Source organism: Physella acuta, unplaced genomic scaffold (genome assembly GCF_028476545.2).
Source record: "Physella acuta isolate Inbredline_101_S28 unplaced genomic scaffold, ASM2847654v3 ptg000385l, whole genome shotgun sequence".
NCBI lineage: Eukaryota > Metazoa > Mollusca > Gastropoda > Physidae > Physella > Physella acuta.
In genome coordinates this window covers 276,493-293,711 of record NW_026731904.1, presented here as the reverse complement: position 1 = coordinate 293,711, position 17,219 = coordinate 276,493, and the positions used below count along the sequence as shown (strand labels likewise).

The 17,219-nt window shown below is 36.7% G+C and overlaps 1 protein-coding gene across 4 annotated transcripts in view; it reads right to left on the bottom strand.

Annotated features, from left to right (window-relative positions):
* LOC131942048 (tyrosine-protein phosphatase non-receptor type 4) overlaps positions 1-17,219 on the bottom strand; it is a 172,178-nt gene that overhangs the window by 118,895 nt on the left and 36,064 nt on the right. For all 4 annotated transcript variants that reach the window (XM_059301720.1, XM_059301722.1, XM_059301723.1 and 1 more), the window contains exons 8-9: positions 16,270-16,357; positions 7,419-7,507 (exon numbers count right to left, since the gene is read on the bottom strand). In XM_059301720.1, coding sequence (XP_059157703.1) covers positions 7,419-7,507; positions 16,270-16,357 — 177 coding nt within the window. The remainder of the gene's footprint in view (positions 1-7,418; positions 7,508-16,269; positions 16,358-17,219) is intronic.

The window sequence follows — 17,219 nt, the reverse complement described above, 5'->3', positions numbered from 1 at the left end:
ATGTTCCAGCTACCAGACACTCTATTAGAGCTGTTGCATGTTCCAGCTACCAGACACTCTATTAGAGCTGTTGCATGTTCCAGCTACCAGACACTCTATTAGAGCTGTTGCATGTTCCAGCTACCAGACACTCTATTAGAGCTGTTGCATGTTCCAGCTACCAGACACTCTGAGCTGTTGCATGTTCCAACTACCAGACACTCTATTAGAGCTGTTGCATGTTGCAGCTACCAGACACTCTATTAGAGCTGTTGCATGTTCCAGCTACCAGACACTCTGAGCTGTTGCATGTTCCAGCTACCAGACACTCTATTAGAGCTGTTGCATGTTCCAGCTACCAGACACTCTGAGCTGTTGCATGTTCCAGCTACCAGACACTCTATTAGAGCTGTTGCATGTTCCAACTACCAGACACTCTGAGCTGTTGCATGTTCCAGCTACCAGACACTCTATTAGAGCTGTTGCATGTTCCAGCTACCAGACACTCTATTAGAGCTGTTGCATGTTCCAGCTACCAGACACTCTATTAGAGCTGTTGCATGTTCCAGCTACCAGACACTCTATTAGAGCTGTTGCATGTTCCAGCTACCAGACACTCTATTAGAGCTGTTGCATGTTCCAGCTACCAGACACTCTATTAGAGCTGTTGCATGTTCCAGCTACCAGATACTCTGAGCTGTTGCATGTTCCAACTACCAGACACTCTATTAGAGCTGTTGCATGTTCCAGCTACCAGATACTCTATTAGAGCTGTTGCATGTTCCAACTACCAGACACTCTATTAGAGCTGTTGCATGTTCCAGCTACCAGACACTCTATTAGAGCTGTTGCATGTTCCAGCTACCAGACACTCTGAGCTGTTGCATGTTCCAACTACCAGACACTCTATTAGAGCTGTTGCATGTTGCAGCTACCAGACACTCTATTAGAGCTGTTGCATGTTCCAGCTACCAGACACTCTGAGCTGTTGCATGTTCCAGCTACCAGACACTCTATTAGAGCTGTTGCATGTTCCAACTACCAGACACTCTGAGCTGTTGCATGTTGCAGCTACCAGACACTCTATTAGAGCTGGTGCATGTTCCAGCTACCAGACACTCTATTAGAGCTGTTGCATGTTCCAACTACCAGACACTCTATTAGAGCTGTTGCATGTTCCAACTACCAGACACTCTATTAGAGCTGTTGCATGTTCCAGCTACCAGACACTCTATTAGAGCTGTTGCATGTTCCAACTACCAGACACTCTATTAGAGCTGTTGCATGTTCCAGCTACCAGACACTCTATTAGAGCTGTTGCATGTTCCAGCTACCAGACACTCTATTAGAGCTGTTGCATGTTCCAACTACCAGACACTCTATTAGAGCTGTTGCATGTTCCAGCTACCAGACACTCTATTAGAGCTGTTGCATGTTCCAGCTACCAGACACTCTGAGCTGTTGCATGTTCCAACTACCAGACACTCTATTAGAGCTGTTGCATGTTCCAGCTACCAGACACTCTATTAGAGCTGTTGCATGTTCCAGCTACCAGACACTCTGAGCTGTTGCATGTTCCAGCTACCAGACACTCTGAGCTGTTGCATGTTCCAACTACCAGACACTCTATTAGAGCTGTTGCATGTTCCAGCTACCAGAGACTCTATTAGAGCTGTTGCATGTTCCAGCTACCAGAGACTCTATTAGAGCTGTTGCATGTTCCAGCTACCAGACACTCTGAGCTGTTGCATGTTCCAACTACCAGACACTCTATTAGAGCTGTTGCATGTTCCAGCTACCAGACACTCTATTAGAGCTGTTGCATGTTCCAGCTACCAGACACTCTATTAGAGCTGTTGCATGTTCCAACTACCAGACACTCTATTACAGCTGTTGCATGTTCCAGCTACCAGACACTCTATTAGAGCTGTTGCATGTTCCAGCTACCAGACACTCTATTAGAGCTGTTGCATGTTCCAGCTACCAGACACTCTGAGCTGTTGCATGTTCCAACTACCAGACACTCTATTAGAGCTGTTGCATGTTCCAGCTACCAGACACTCTATTAGAGCTGTTGCATGTTCCAGCTACCAGACACTCTATTAGAGCTGTTGCATGTTCCAACTACCAGACATTCTATAACAGCTGTTGCATGTTCCAGCTACCAGACACTCTATTAGAGCTGTTGCATGTTCCAGCTACCAGACACTCTATTAGAGCTGTTGCATGTTCCAGCTACCAGACACTCTATTAGAGCTGTTGCATGTTCCAGCTAACAGACACTCTATTAGAGCTGTTACATGTTCCAGCTACCAGACACTCTATTAGAGCTGTTGCATGTTCCAACTACCAGACACTCTATTAGAGCTGTTGCATGTTCCAACTACCAGACACTCTATTACAGCTGTTGCATGTTCCAACTACCAGACACTCTATTAGAGCTGGTGCATGTTCCAGCTACCAGACACTCTATTAGAGCTGTTGCATGTTCCAGCTACCAGACACTCTATTAGAGCTGTTGCATGTTCCAGCTACCAGACACTCTATTAGAGCTGTTGCATGTTCCAGCTACCAGATACTCTGAGCTGTTGCATGTTCCAACTACCAGACACTCTATTAGAGCTGTTGCATGTTCCAGCTACCAGATACTCTATTAGAGCTGTTGCATGTTCCAACTACCAGACACTCTATTAGAGCTGTTGCATGTTCCAGCTACCAGACACTCTATTAGAGCTGTTGCATGTTCCAGCTACCAGACACTCTGAGCTGTTGCATGTTCCAACTACCAGACACTCTATTAGAGCTGTTGCATGTTGCAGCTACCAGACACTCTATTAGAGCTGTTGCATGTTCCAGCTACCAGACACTCTGAGCTGTTGCATGTTCCAGCTACCAGACACTCTATTAGAGCTGTTGCATGTTCCAGCTACCAGACACTCTATTAGAGCTGTTGCATGTTCCAGCTACCAGACACTCTATTAGAGCTGTTGCATGTTCCAGCTACCAGACACTCTATTAGAGCTGTTGCATGTTCCAGCTACCAGACACTCTATTAGAGCTGTTGCATGTTCCAGCTAACAGACACTCTATTAGAGCTGTTGCATGTTCCAGCTACCAGACACTCTATTAGAGCTGTTGCATGTTCCAGCTACCAGACACTCTATTTAAACTTTCTCATCTTTTATCAGTCTCATCTTCACTTTTCTATGAAAAGTTAGACTTTAAATAAGGGAGCTGTCAGAAGTTTCATTGACTCACAAACATACAAAGTTCAAGAGGTAATAATTCCATATGAAAAATAATAGAATATATCCCATTGTTAACCCTAACAAGATTAGTTCAGGAATCCACCCCTCCCCTGCAGGACACATTGCCACTAAATACTATCAAAGTACAAAATGATTAAGTGGACCCAAAAAAATTAAGTCTACATGGCTGCAAGAGAAATGACATCTCCCTAAACAACAAACTTTTTAAATTTGCTATATTTTGGTCAAATCATAAAAGTGTATTTTAAATGCTATAGCGTTATAAGTAAAAAGTTTCCTTACATATTTTTTCAGAAAGTATTATAGTAACAACAAATATGAATAAAATAATAAGTTTTTGGTCTCTTCTGTTAAATGTACCTTTTCTAAGATAGTCAGTTTACAACCAAGGTTATGTTCCTGATTTCTAGTTTATAATGACAGTCTGCAGGCAATTTTCCCTCTATACCCTCAATGGATTCTTTTCATAAGCTGCACAGAATCTGTCCACATTGTTATTGTCAAGCTATTGCTCATGACTTTACAATGGATTATTGTCAGGTCTAGAAAATTACTCCCAATGGATAAATTATTTTTGTAGCTAAACACTCATATTGAATTAAATTATTTTTGTAGCTAAACACTCATATTGAATTAAATTATTTTTGTAGCTAAACACTCATATTGAATTAAATTATTTTCTTATCAGATGGCAGCTCTATGGAATTGGGAAGTTAGTAAACTATATATATAAAAAACAATGTATGTGTGTTTGTGTTTGTCTTTTATATATTACTACATCACATCGGCATGAAACTTTGGGAAGTTGTTGTGGATATTTCTGGGGAGGTTTCTGCAGAAAAAATATTCTAATTTGCAGGGGTGACGCCACGACAGGGCGCAATTTGTTTTTTCTCTATATGCAGTATATAAAAATAAAAGTCAATTTTGGTTTGACACTATTCATCCGATAGGCATGAGACTTTGGTGAGTTCATTATAACACTCTAGGGAAGGGTTCTATAAAAAAATCGTTTTTAATTTCGCAAGGGTGGTGCAACGGGAGGGTGTGATTTTTCTCTATGTACGGTATATAAAAATTTTGCATGGGCAGACCCCCGGCAGGATGTGATTTGGCGCCCTGGTCTTTCCCACGAGCGCCATGGCGACTACGTTTGGTCTAAACAGTGTAATAGACAATAGAAAGGATGGGGCGTTACAAACGCTTACTAAATTGAATCAGGCATGTCCGCCAGTGCCCTGGTAGGGTGCGATTTGGCTGCAAATAAAAATTTCTGTTTCGGCCCCCAAGGGCCGCTGAGGGCCGTGTAATGTGTTTTATTTTAATAATCAGAAAAATAACCAATGTTAGATTATTAACTGGGATGTTTCTTTTTGTCCGTAAAAAAATCCAAACAGTTTCGTCACTTTGGGAATGATGCAATTAGCATTTATTTTTATACAATCCAATCAGAAATTCAGATCGAGCATCTAATAATAGACCATTAGTACCGCTAACATATTGCATCAGTCACACTGATGTTTCAAACGCGTCAAATAAATTTTTTTACGTGTTAAAGAAAAAAATCCTGTCACTTTAGCAAATGGCGAAATCTGCATCATTGTTAACAGGATGCTATTTGGCACGCTGGGTTATCCTATGAGCACGATGGTGCCTGTTAGTTTTAAGGAGCCATGGGCCGTACGCTGCGCCTATGCTGTAGTGTAATTGAGGGGGTGGGGGGGCTCCTGATAGCGCCCCTCTACATCTCTGACACATTTAATTCACTCACTTTTAGAAAACTAAGAATATAGGATTGGTAACGCTTGGATGAAACCCTTCTTACATATTTCATCGGACTTTCTTCTATTTCCGCGGCAACGTGCGGGGACGGGTACGCTAGTATATAATAATTTTTCTTTTCAACATTTAACTTATGGTGATTTTTTTTTTGCCATTCAAAATTTAATATATTATAATTAAATAAAATGAAAGAAAACACTTTAAAAGGCTCATAAAAATAAATATAGATTATATGTAGTTGATAAGAATCATTGTGCACACTCTCAAGTCCAATGAAGAGGTAATTATATTTTTCTATCAAAATAGGAGAGAAAGGGTGGGGGAGGTGTTAAAATAGAGGGGGAAGCATTGGGTAGGTGAGGGGGGGGTGTTGCAGGGGTGGGGGAGGTGTTTAAATGGGGGAGATGTTTAAATGGCGGGAGGTGTAGAAATGGAGGGGGAGGTTTGTGTAATTTTAACAACCACAATAAAAAAAATGTATTCTTGAAACTAAATTTTGCCTTCTATCAAAATTTAGTTTCAAGAATACATTTTTTTTTATTGTGGTTGTTAAAATTACACAAACCTCCCCCTTCTCAGAGAAGTTTAATTGAAAAAATTTCAGGCAAAATCTTTCAAGCTGGCAGCCCAGTATATGAAACCAACACAGTGTTGGGAAAATACAATGTTTAACCTATTAAGTATGTATATATATTGTACATAGCAGTGAAGAGCTAACTACTCCCTTTAAAAAGGGGAAAAAAGTTAAAAGAAAAAAATGTCCATCTGACGAGCTCCTTTAGTTCAAAGCATTTTGTTCAAAGACTTAACAACTGCTCTCATGTCTGTCAGCTCCGATAGAAATATCCATGGGCTCAAAAGTGAATTAACTTGAAATATCCATGGGCTCAAAAGTGAATTAACTTAAAATATCCATGGGCTCAAAAATGAATTAATTTAAAATATCCATGGGCTCAAAAATGAATTAATTTAAAATATCCATGGGCTCAAAGCTAAAAAAATTTAAAATATCCATGGGCTCAAAAGCTAAATTAATTTAAAATATCCATGGGCTCAAAAGTGAATTAATTTAAAATATCCATGGGCTCAAAAGTGAATTAACTTAAAATATCCATGGGCTCAAAAGTGAATTAACTTAAAATATCCATGGGCTCAAAAATGAATTAATTTAAAATATCCATGGGCTCAAAAATGAATTAATTTAAAATATCCATGGGCTCAAAAGCTAAATTAATTTAAAATATCCATGGGCTCAAAAGTGAATAAATTTAAAATATCCATGGGCTCAAAAGCTAAATTAATTTAAAATATCCATGGGCTCAAAAGCTAAATTAATTTAAAATATCCATGGGCTCAAAAGCTAAATTAATTTAAAATATCCATGGGCTCAAAAGCTAAATTAATTTAAAATATCCATGGGCTCAAAAGCTAAATTAATTTAAAATATCCATGGGTTCAAAAGCTAAATTAATTAAAAATATCCATGGGCTCAAAAGATAAATTTATTTAAAATATCCATGGGCTCAAAAGCTAAATTAATTTAAAATATCCATGGGCTCAAAAGCTAAATTAATTTAAAATATCCATGGGCTCAAAAGTGAATTAACTTAAAATATCCATGGGCTCAAAGCTAAATAAATTTAAAATATCCATGGGCTCAAAAGCTAAATTAATTTAAAATATCCATGGGCTCAAAAGCTAAATTAATTTAAAATATCCATGGGCTCAAAAGTGAATAAATTTAAAATATCCATGGGCTCAAAAGCTAAATTAATTTAAAATATCCATGGGCTCAAAAGCTAAATTAATTTAAAATATCCATGGGCTCAAAAGCTAAATTAATTTAAAATATCCATGGGCTCAAAAGCTAAATTAATTTAAAATATCCATGGGCTCAAAGCTAAATAAATTTAAAATATCCATGGGCTCAAAGCTAAATAAATTTAAAATATCCATGGGATCAAAAGCTAAATTAATTTAAAATATCCATGGGCTCAAAAGCTAAATTAATTTAAAATATCCATGGGCTCAAAAGTGAATAAATTTAAAATATCCATGGGCTCAAAAACTAAATTAATTTAAAATATTCATGGGCTCAAAGCTAAATAAATTTAAAATATCCATGGGTTCAAAGCTAAATAAATTTAAAATATCCATGGGCTCAAAAGCTAAATTAATTTAAAATATCCATGGGCTCAAAAGCTAAATTAATTTAAAATATCCATGGGCTCAAAAGTGAATAAATTTAAAATATCCATGGGCTCAAAAGCTAAATTAATTTAAAATATCCATGGGCTCAAAAGCTAAATTAATTTAAAATATCCATGGGCTCAAAGCTAAATAAATTTAAAATATATTTAAAATTAAAGTTCAACCAGTTGGGCTTACCATGAAAAAGTATTGATTTTGACACTTTTTTGAAAGACCACTAGTCCAGCAGAAGTGACACCTAGCTGGATGTCAATGTTGCTTTGATCCTGTGGGCAAAGTAATAAATGACTTAAAGGATACAAGATACACGTTTTTGATAAAAGTGACTTTTTGCTCATAAAATTTTTTTTCCATAATTCAGTGCTAACACCTTTTAGCTAACTAACTCGAACGTTTCGGACTTCTACAACCTACAGTTATTCTTTTATTGTGATGTGAAACATGGTACCCCCGGCAAATTTTCACACTACTGTGTGGACAGAGGCTATCTTTGAGCGGGTATTTAATCTATTATTGCCCGCTAACACTTGTAAAAAAGCAAGGTTGTGACCGTTTCCTATGTTCTAGAAATAAATGGGATAACCATTTTCTCCAAAGTAAAATTTGAGGTCGAACTCCATATAAGGGCATGTGTGTAAAAATAATGAAAGGGAAGATATTAATTGATACGATTGACCAATCATGTTACAGTAAATCAAAATAATTCCTGATACATTGCAATTAATCACGTGGGCTAGGTAGCCATCTTGTTTCTAGATAAACAAAACAACATCCTGCCTTTGTTTACTTTATTTGCATATACTCTTTTATTTGTTGTTTTAAAATTATACTTAGTTTATTTACTTTATTTGCATATACTCTTTTATTTGTTGTTTTAAAATTATACTTAGTTTATTTACTTTATTTGCATATACTCTTTTATTTGTTGTTTTAAAATTATACTTAGTTTATTTACTTTATTTGCATATACTCTTTTATTTGTTGTTTTAAAATTATACTTAATTTATTTACTTTATTTGCATATACTCTTTTATTTGTTGTTTTAAAATTATACTTAGTTTATTTACTTTATTTGCATATACTCTTTTATTTGTTGTTTTAAAATTATACTTAGTTTATTTACTTTATTTGCGTATACTCTTTTATTTGTTGTTTTAAAATTATACTAAGTTTATTTACTTTATTTGCATATACTCTTTTATTTGTTGTTTTAAAATTATACTTAGTTTATTTACTTTATTTGCATATACTCTTTTATTTGTTGTTTTAAAATTATACTAAGTTTATTTACTTTATTTGCATATACTCTTTTATTTGTTGTTTTAAAATTATACTTAGTTTATTTACTTTATTTGCATATACTCTTTTATTTGTTGTTTTAAAATTATACTTAGTTTATTTACTTTATTTGCGTATACTCTTTTATTTGTTGTTTTAAAATTATACTAAGTTTATTTACTTTATTTGCATATACTCTTTTATTTGTTGTTTTAAAATTATACTTAGTTTATTTACTTTATTTGCATATACTCTTTTATTTGTTGTTTTAAAATTATACTAAGTTTATTTACTTTATTTGCATATACTCTTTTATTTGTTGTTTTAAAATTATACTTAGTTTATTTACTTTATTTGCATATACTCTTTTATTTGTTGTTTTAAAATTATACTTAGTTTATTTACTTTATTTGCATATACTCTTTTATTTGTTTTAAAATTATACTTAGTTTATTTACTTTATTTGCACATACTCTTTTATTTGTTGTTTTAAAATTATACATCAACATTTAGCTCAATATTTGAAACTTTGCTATGAAATGTACTGTTGATTGGCATTGGAATGCTATTAAACACTGTTAAGTATGTTTTATACTCAGATGAAACGATGCGTCATGACATGTCTGTCATTTTGAAGAATGAAGCAAGTCCATCCCTTCATCCCCTTCTCGCTATTTAACCAACAGCCAGATTATAATCCTGTTAAAACATTATATGATAGGCTTGAACAGGTTCATCAGACTCTACATCGGACAGTAAACAACAAATGTCTTCATGTGTATGCCCTTTGCTCCATGTAGGGTTTACTAGCAACTAATGTAAATACTAGTAGGGATTCGATTAGGCCCTGTACAGAAACATAGAGCTTGATCCTATCTACATGGCTGAATGAACATTGGTAACCTATGGCTCATCAGCACCATTCAGCAGTGGGGAGAAGCAGAGTGGGGGGAGGGGGCATGTCTAGCCTCAAGGCTGTACCCAGCTGCAATAAACTTGTGTGAGCTACAATTCAAGTAGGGATAGACATTGTAATGAAGTGAAAAGACCGGCTAACAAACTTAATCTGATCAATTAATAGTTGCTCTTAAAATAAATTCTTCTTGTATAAATTGTTTCAGCTTAAATAAAAAAAAAATTTATGTGAAACATACAACAAAAATCAACGTATTTTTTGAGTCAAATGGCTCTTCCACATAAAACAAGATGTCTTAAATTATTTTCTGTAAGAGGAACCGCACAGTGACATTTTCCACCCTTCTTTTCAAATTTTCTCAACTGCATTTTTACGCAAAATTCAAAATAAAATCACAAGGCTCTGGAACTCATTGACATACATACTGAATCTTTCCACATGCATTCAGCATTATACCATCTACAAAACTATCTTTGTACATTAAGTTTACTGCAATACTTTAGAAAATATTGAATTTTATGTAGAACCACACCCTAATTAATGTACATAAAAATTTGTATTAAAAATTGAATAAGAGCTATTGCAATGAATAAACATAGAACTGTATAGCTTGGTTTGAGAAATCTACATCTTTTATCAGATTTTAAAAATCTGTTTTGGGAACAAGGTTTGAAAAGGTTTAAAAAGATGTTAGTTTTCACACCTTTTCATGATTTCCATGGCAACCAGTACTTCTATAGGTGGTTATATATTATTTTTGTCTATAGGTAACAACTATTAACACAACTATTAACATATTAATTTAATAAACACTGTGAAACGCATTTAATAAAAAAATAATTTCATCTGTGGTGTCTAGCCTTAGGTTACCTGACCCAAAAGCTCAAAAGCTAGAGAGTATTTCATACACCACACTTTGGCACGTATGATAGCCTCTATAATAGTGAGGTAGAACTGGTGTATGATAGCCTCTATAATAGTGAGGTAGAACTGGTGTATGATAGCCTCTATAATAGTGAGGTAGAACTGGTGTATGATAGCCTCTATAATAGTGAGGTAGAACTGGTGTATGAAAGCCTCTATAATAGTGAGGTAGAACTGGTGTATGATAGCCTCTATAATAGTGAGGTAGAACTGGTGTATGAAAGCCTCTATAATAGTGAGGTAGAACTGGTGTATGATAGCCTCTATAATAGTGAGGTAGAACTGGTGTATGAAAGCCTCTATAATAGTGAGGTAGAACTGGTGTATGATAGCCTCTATAATAGTGAGGTAGAACTGGTGTATGATAGCCTCTATAATAGTGAGGTAGAACTGGTGTATGATAGCCTCTATAATAGTGAGGTAGAACTGGTGTATGATAGCCTCTATAATAGTGAGGTAGAACTGGTGTATGATAGCCTCTATAATAGTGAGGTAGAACTGGTGTATGATAGCCTCTATAATAGTGAGGTAGAACACACTTTGGCAGGTGTATGATAGCCTCTATAATAGTGAGGTAAAACTGGTGTATGATAGCCTCTATAATAGTGAGGTAGAACTGGTGTATGATAGCCTCTATAATAGTGAGGTAGAACTGGTGTATGATAGCCTCTATAATAGTGAGGTAGAACTGGTGTATGAAAGCCTCTATAATAGTGAGGTAGAACTGGTGTATGATAGCCTCTATAATAGTGAGGTAGAACTGGTGTATGAAAGCCTCTATAATAGTGAGGTAGAACTGGTGTATGATAGCCTCTATAATAGTGAGGTAGAACTGGTGTATGAAAGCCTCTATAATAGTGAGGTAGAACTGGTGTATGATAGCCTCTATAATAGTGAGGTAGAACTGGTGTATGATAGCCTCTATAATAGTGAGGTAGAACTGGTGTATGATAGCCTCTATAATAGTGAGGTAGAACTGGTGTATGATAGCCTCTATAATAGTGAGGTAGAACTGGTGTATGATAGCCTCTATAATAGTGAGGTAGAACTGGTGTATGATAGCCTCTATAATAGTGAGGTAGAACACACTTTGGCAGGTGTATGATAGCCTCTATAATAGTGAGGTAGAACTGGTGTATGATAGCCTCTATAATAGTGAGGTAGAACTGGTGTATGATAGCCTCTATAATAGTGAGGTAGAACTGGTGTATGATAGCCTCTATAATAGTGAGGTAGAACACACTTTGGCAGGTGTATGATAGCCTCTATAATAGTGAGGTAGAACAGGTGTATGATAGCCTCTATAATAGTGAGGTAGAACTGGTGTATGATAGCCTCTATAATAGTGAGGTAGAACACACTTTGGCAGGTGTATGATAGCCTCTATAATAGTGAGGTAGAACAGGTGTATGATAGCCTCTATAATAGTGAGGTAGAACTGGTGTATGATAGCCTCTATAATAGTGAGGTAGAACTGGTGTATGATAGCCTCTATAATAGTGAGGTAGAACACACTTTGGCAGGTGTATGATAGCCTCTATAATAGTGAGGTAGAACAGGTGTATGATAGCCTCTATAATAGTGAGGTAGAACTGGTGTATGATAGCCTCTATAATAGTGAGGTAGAACACACTTTGGCAGGTGTATGATAGCCTCTATAATAGTGAGGTAGAACAGGTGTATGATAGCCTCTATAATAGTGAGGTAGAACTGGTGTATGATAGCCTCTATAATAGTGAGGTAGAACACACTTTGGCAGGTGTATGATAGCCTCTATAATAGTGAGGTAGAACAGGTGTATGATAGCCTCTATAATAGTGAGGTAGAACTGGTGTATGATAGCCTCTATAATAGTGAGGTAGAACACACTTTGGCAGGTGTATGATAGCCTCTATAATAGTGAGGTAGAACAGGTGTATGATAGCCTCTATAATAGTGAGGTAGAACTGGTGTATGATAGCCTCTATAATAGTGAGGTAGAACACACTTTGGCAGGTGTATGATAGCCTCTATAATAGTGAGGTAGAACTGGTGTATGATAGCCTCTATAATAGTGAGGTAGAACTGGTGTATGATAGCCTCTATAATAGTGAGGTAGAACACACTTTGGCAGGTGTATGATAGCCTCTATAATAGTGAGGTAGAACTGGTGTATGATAGCCTCTATAATAGTGAGGTAGAACTGGTGTATGATAGCCTCTATAATAGTGAGGTAGAACTGGTGTATGATAGCCTCTATAATAGTGAGGTAGAACTGGTGTATGATAGCCTCTATAATAGTGAGGTAGAACAGGTGTATGATAGCCTCTATAATAGTGAGGTAGAACACACTTTGGCAGGTGTATGATAGCCTCTATAATAGTGAGGTAGAACAGGTGTATGATAGCCTCTATAATAGTGAGGTAGAACAGGTGTATGATAGCCTCTATAATAGTGAGATAGAACTGGTGTATGATAGCCTCTATAATAGTGAGGTAGAACACACTTTGGCAGGTGTATGATAGCCTCTATAATAGTGAGGTAGAACTGGTGTATGATAGCCTCTATAATAGTGAGGTAGAACTGGTGTATGATAGCCTCTATAATAGTGAGGTAGAACTGGTGTATGATAGCCTCTATAATAGTGAGGTAGAACACACTTTGGCAGGTGTATGATAGCCTCTATAATAGTGAGGTAGAACTGGTGTATGATAGCCTCTATAATAGTGAGGTAGAACAGGTGTATGATAGCCTCTATAATAGTGAGGTAGAACACACTTTGGCAGGTGTATGATAGCCTCTATAATAGTGAGGTAGAACAGGTGTATGATAGCCTCTATAATAGTGAGGTAGAACAGGTGTATGATAGCCTCTATAATAGTGAGATAGAACTGGTGTATGATAGCCTCTATAATAGTGAGGTAGAACACACTTTGGCAGGTGTATGATAGCCTCTATAATAGTGAGATAGAACTGGTGTATGATAGCCTCTATAATAGTGAGGTAGAACTGGTGTATGATAGCCTCTATAAAAGTGAGGTAGAACTGGTGTATGATAGCCTCTATAATAGTGAGGTAGAACTGGTGTATGATAGCCTCTATAATAGTGAGGTAGAACTGGTGTATGATAGCCTCTATAATAGTGAGGTAGAACACACTTTGGCAGGTGTATGATAGCCTCTATAATAGTGAGGTAGAACTGGTGTATGATAGTCTCTATAATAGTGAGGTAGAACTGGTGTATGATAGCCTCTATAATAGTGAGGTAGAACACACTTTGGCAGGTGTATGATAGCCTCTATAATAGTAAGGTAGAACTGGTGTATGATAGCCTCTATAATAGTGAGGTAGAACACACTTTGGCAGGTGTATGATAGCCTCTATAATAGTGAGGTAGAACTGGTGTATGATAGCCTCTATAATAGTGAGGTAGAACTGGTGTATGAATGCCTCTATAATAGTGAGGTAGAACACACTTTGGCAGGTGTATGATAGCCTCTATAATAGTGAGGTAGAACTGGTGTATGAAAGCCTCTATAATAGTGAGGTAGAACACACTTTGGCAGGTGTATGATAGCCTCTATAATAGTGAGGTAGAACTGGTGTATGAAAGCCTCTAAAATAGTGAGATAGAACTGGTGTATGATAGCCTCTATAATAGTGAGGTAGAACACACTTTGGCAGGTGTATGATAGCCTCTATAATAGTGAGGTAGAACTGGTGTATGATAGCCTCTATAATAGTGAGGTAGAACTGGTGTATGATAGCCTCTATAATAGTGAGGTAGAACACACTTTGGCAGGTGTATGATAGCCTCTATAATAGTGAGGTAGAACTGGTGTATGATAGCCTCTATAATAGTGAGGTAGAACACACTTTGGCAGGGTTATATGATAGCCTCTATAATAGTGAGGTAGAACTGGTGTATGATAGCCTCTATAATAGTGAGGTAGAACACACTTTGGCAACCATCCAGGTGTCAGGGATGTAGAGGGGCACACTCAGGAGCCCCCGGTTACACTCCGGCAGTCAAGGTTAGGTCACAAGAGCCACGTTGCTACAAGCAGGGGCGGGTTAGTCTAGTCCCCATAGTCACCTTTTGCAAGGATTTCAATAGTAATTTGAGATTGCCAAAAAAAATTGAATTAGAAGCAGAGAGAAACTGAAGATTTGGGCAAGTTAAAGTACCGGTAGACAAAATAAGGCTTTAGCTAGACGACCAAGAAACCAAACCAGGCTAACTTTTTCCCATGTTTTTGATAACTATTTAACTAAAAATAGTGGAAAATTTGCATTCTGAAAAATTAGGAAATCTACTAAAATTCTGAATCTTGACCTTAATCCAGCTGGGTTTTTTTCCCGAATTTTTAAAATGTAAAAAATGGACAAAAATCGGAAATTGGCTGAAAAATTATGAGAAAGTGAAAATAGCAGAGGAAAATTGCAGCTGAAATGGAAAAAAATAGATTTACGCTAAAAACTGGAAAAGTCACACCGCATAATAATACTCGCATTAGCGTTTTGTTTACGTTTTTTGAAGGTTATTGAAATTTTTATTTATTATCAAAAAACTATTTTGTTATTTTACCTCCTATAAAATAAACTCAGCCCCATTGTGTGCATAATAATGCTTTTTACAATATTTTTAATAAATTTAAGTGGTTGTTTTAAATTATTTGTTTTAAAAGTTACACCAAAACTACCCCTTCTGGTGAGTCAGTTTTTGAAATGAGGAAATATCTATCTATTCATTTTGAAAACTATGATACATTAAGGATGTGGTGGGCTACTGTTCATTGTGATCTAATCAGACCCATCTTTTGGGTTTGATTTGACGTCACCATTTCTTCATGGCAAAATGATGGACAGGTACGGTATGACGTCATAAACGTTACTGTTGCTGACTAAATTTGCTTTAAACTTCTAAAGTGCATCACACTATGCATTAGGACATACTAAGATATGCACAATACTAGAGCATTTTTCAAAGCTAATATGCCAGATTGACAATGGTTACAATGAGCAGACCTACTTGGTACAAGTGTAACAGTAAATATGACAACACATACCCTGGTGCAAAGGTAACAATGAACAGACATACCCTGGTGCAAAGGTAACAATGAACAGACATACCCTGGTGCAAAGGTAACAATGAACAGAATACCCTGGTGCACAGGTAACAATGAACAGACATACCCTGGTGCAAAGGTAACAATGAACAGACATACCCTGGTGCACAGGTAACAATGAACAGAATACCCTGGTGCACAGGTAACAATGAACAGACATACCCTGGTGCAAAGGTAACAATGAACAGACATACCCTGGTGCAAAGGTAACAATGAACAGACATACCCTGGTGCAAAGGTAACAATGAACAGACATACCCTGGTGCAAAGGTAACAATGAACAGACATACCCTGGTGCAAAGGTAACGATGAACAGACATACCCTGGTGCAAAGGTAACAATGAACAGACATAACCTGGTGCAAAGGTAACAATGAACAGACATACCCTGGTGCAAAGGTAACAATGAATAGACATACCCTGGTGCAAAGGTAACAATGAACAGACATACCCTGGTGCAAAGGTAACAATGAACAGACATACCCTGGTGCAAAGGTAACAATGAACAGACATACCCTGGTGCAAAGGTAACAATGAACAGACATACCCTGGTGAAAAGGTAACAATGAACAGACATACCCTGGTGCAAAGGTAACAATGAACAGACATACCCTGGTGCAAAGGTAACAATGAACAGACATACCCTGGTGAAAAGGTAACAATGAACAGACATACCCTGGTGCAAAGGTAACAATGAACAGACATACCCTGGTGCAAAGGTAACAATGAACAGACATACCCTGGTGCAAAGGTAACAATGAACAGACATACCCTGGTGAAAAGGTAACAATGAACAGACCTACCCTGGCATTATGTAAGTCAACACCATACATTTCTAATCTTTTGGCTTTCTCTAAAAACTGAGATTCTGCATCAGCTGGTGTCTGGCCCCTGTGACAAGACATTAGAAAAAAATAGAACAGTCAAGAAATAAATAAAGCAAGATCCAATCATAACTTGAGTTACCAGATTTCATTGTGGTGCTTGTGTTTTTAAATGTACTTGATGTTATGAGGTGTGTATATGAGTGCATTTAGTGCTAATAAATGAATATAATCATGACTTGATAAATAAGTGACATTTTGTGTTGCTGCATACATTTGTTTTAGTTGAATTCTGACTAGGTGATTCAAGTGAGAAGTTGTTTCATCTAGCTTGTTGAGTAGGAAGTTTAGTTCAGTCTAGGTGTTGTAGAGTCTAGGTATAAGAAGAAAGAAACAGAGTTTCTTCCAGGCATCTCTTCGGAGAGGGGATGGGGATGGGACGGGACGGGATGGGGGCTCTGTCCCCCTCCTCCCTCCCCCCAATGAAAGTCTACAGCCCCCTTGGAGAAAAAAGTCTGGAAGAAAGACTGGAAAGAAATATTGCTTATCTAAATAAGCCCAGCTTAAATCTCAATAGAGTTGTCTGGGTGATAGAAGTCTCAGGGAAAAAAATAATAACACCTGTGAAATAATACCTGTGAAATAATACCTGTGAAAATCAACCAAGCTTTTAGATATTAATAAGCTTTGAAGAGTATATTTACAACTTGTGAAGTCATTCTTTGTATGCATGGTTGAATTGCGGTACACTCACAGTGCTTGTTTTTTTTTCCTGTGGTGCTTGTGTTTTTACCTGTGGTGCTTGTGTTTTAGATTTACCTGTGGTGCTTGTGTTTTAGGTTTACCTGTGGTGCTTGTGTTTTTACCTGTGGTGCTTGTGTTTTAGGTTTACCTGTGGTGCTTGTGTTTTTACCTGTGGTGCTTGTGTT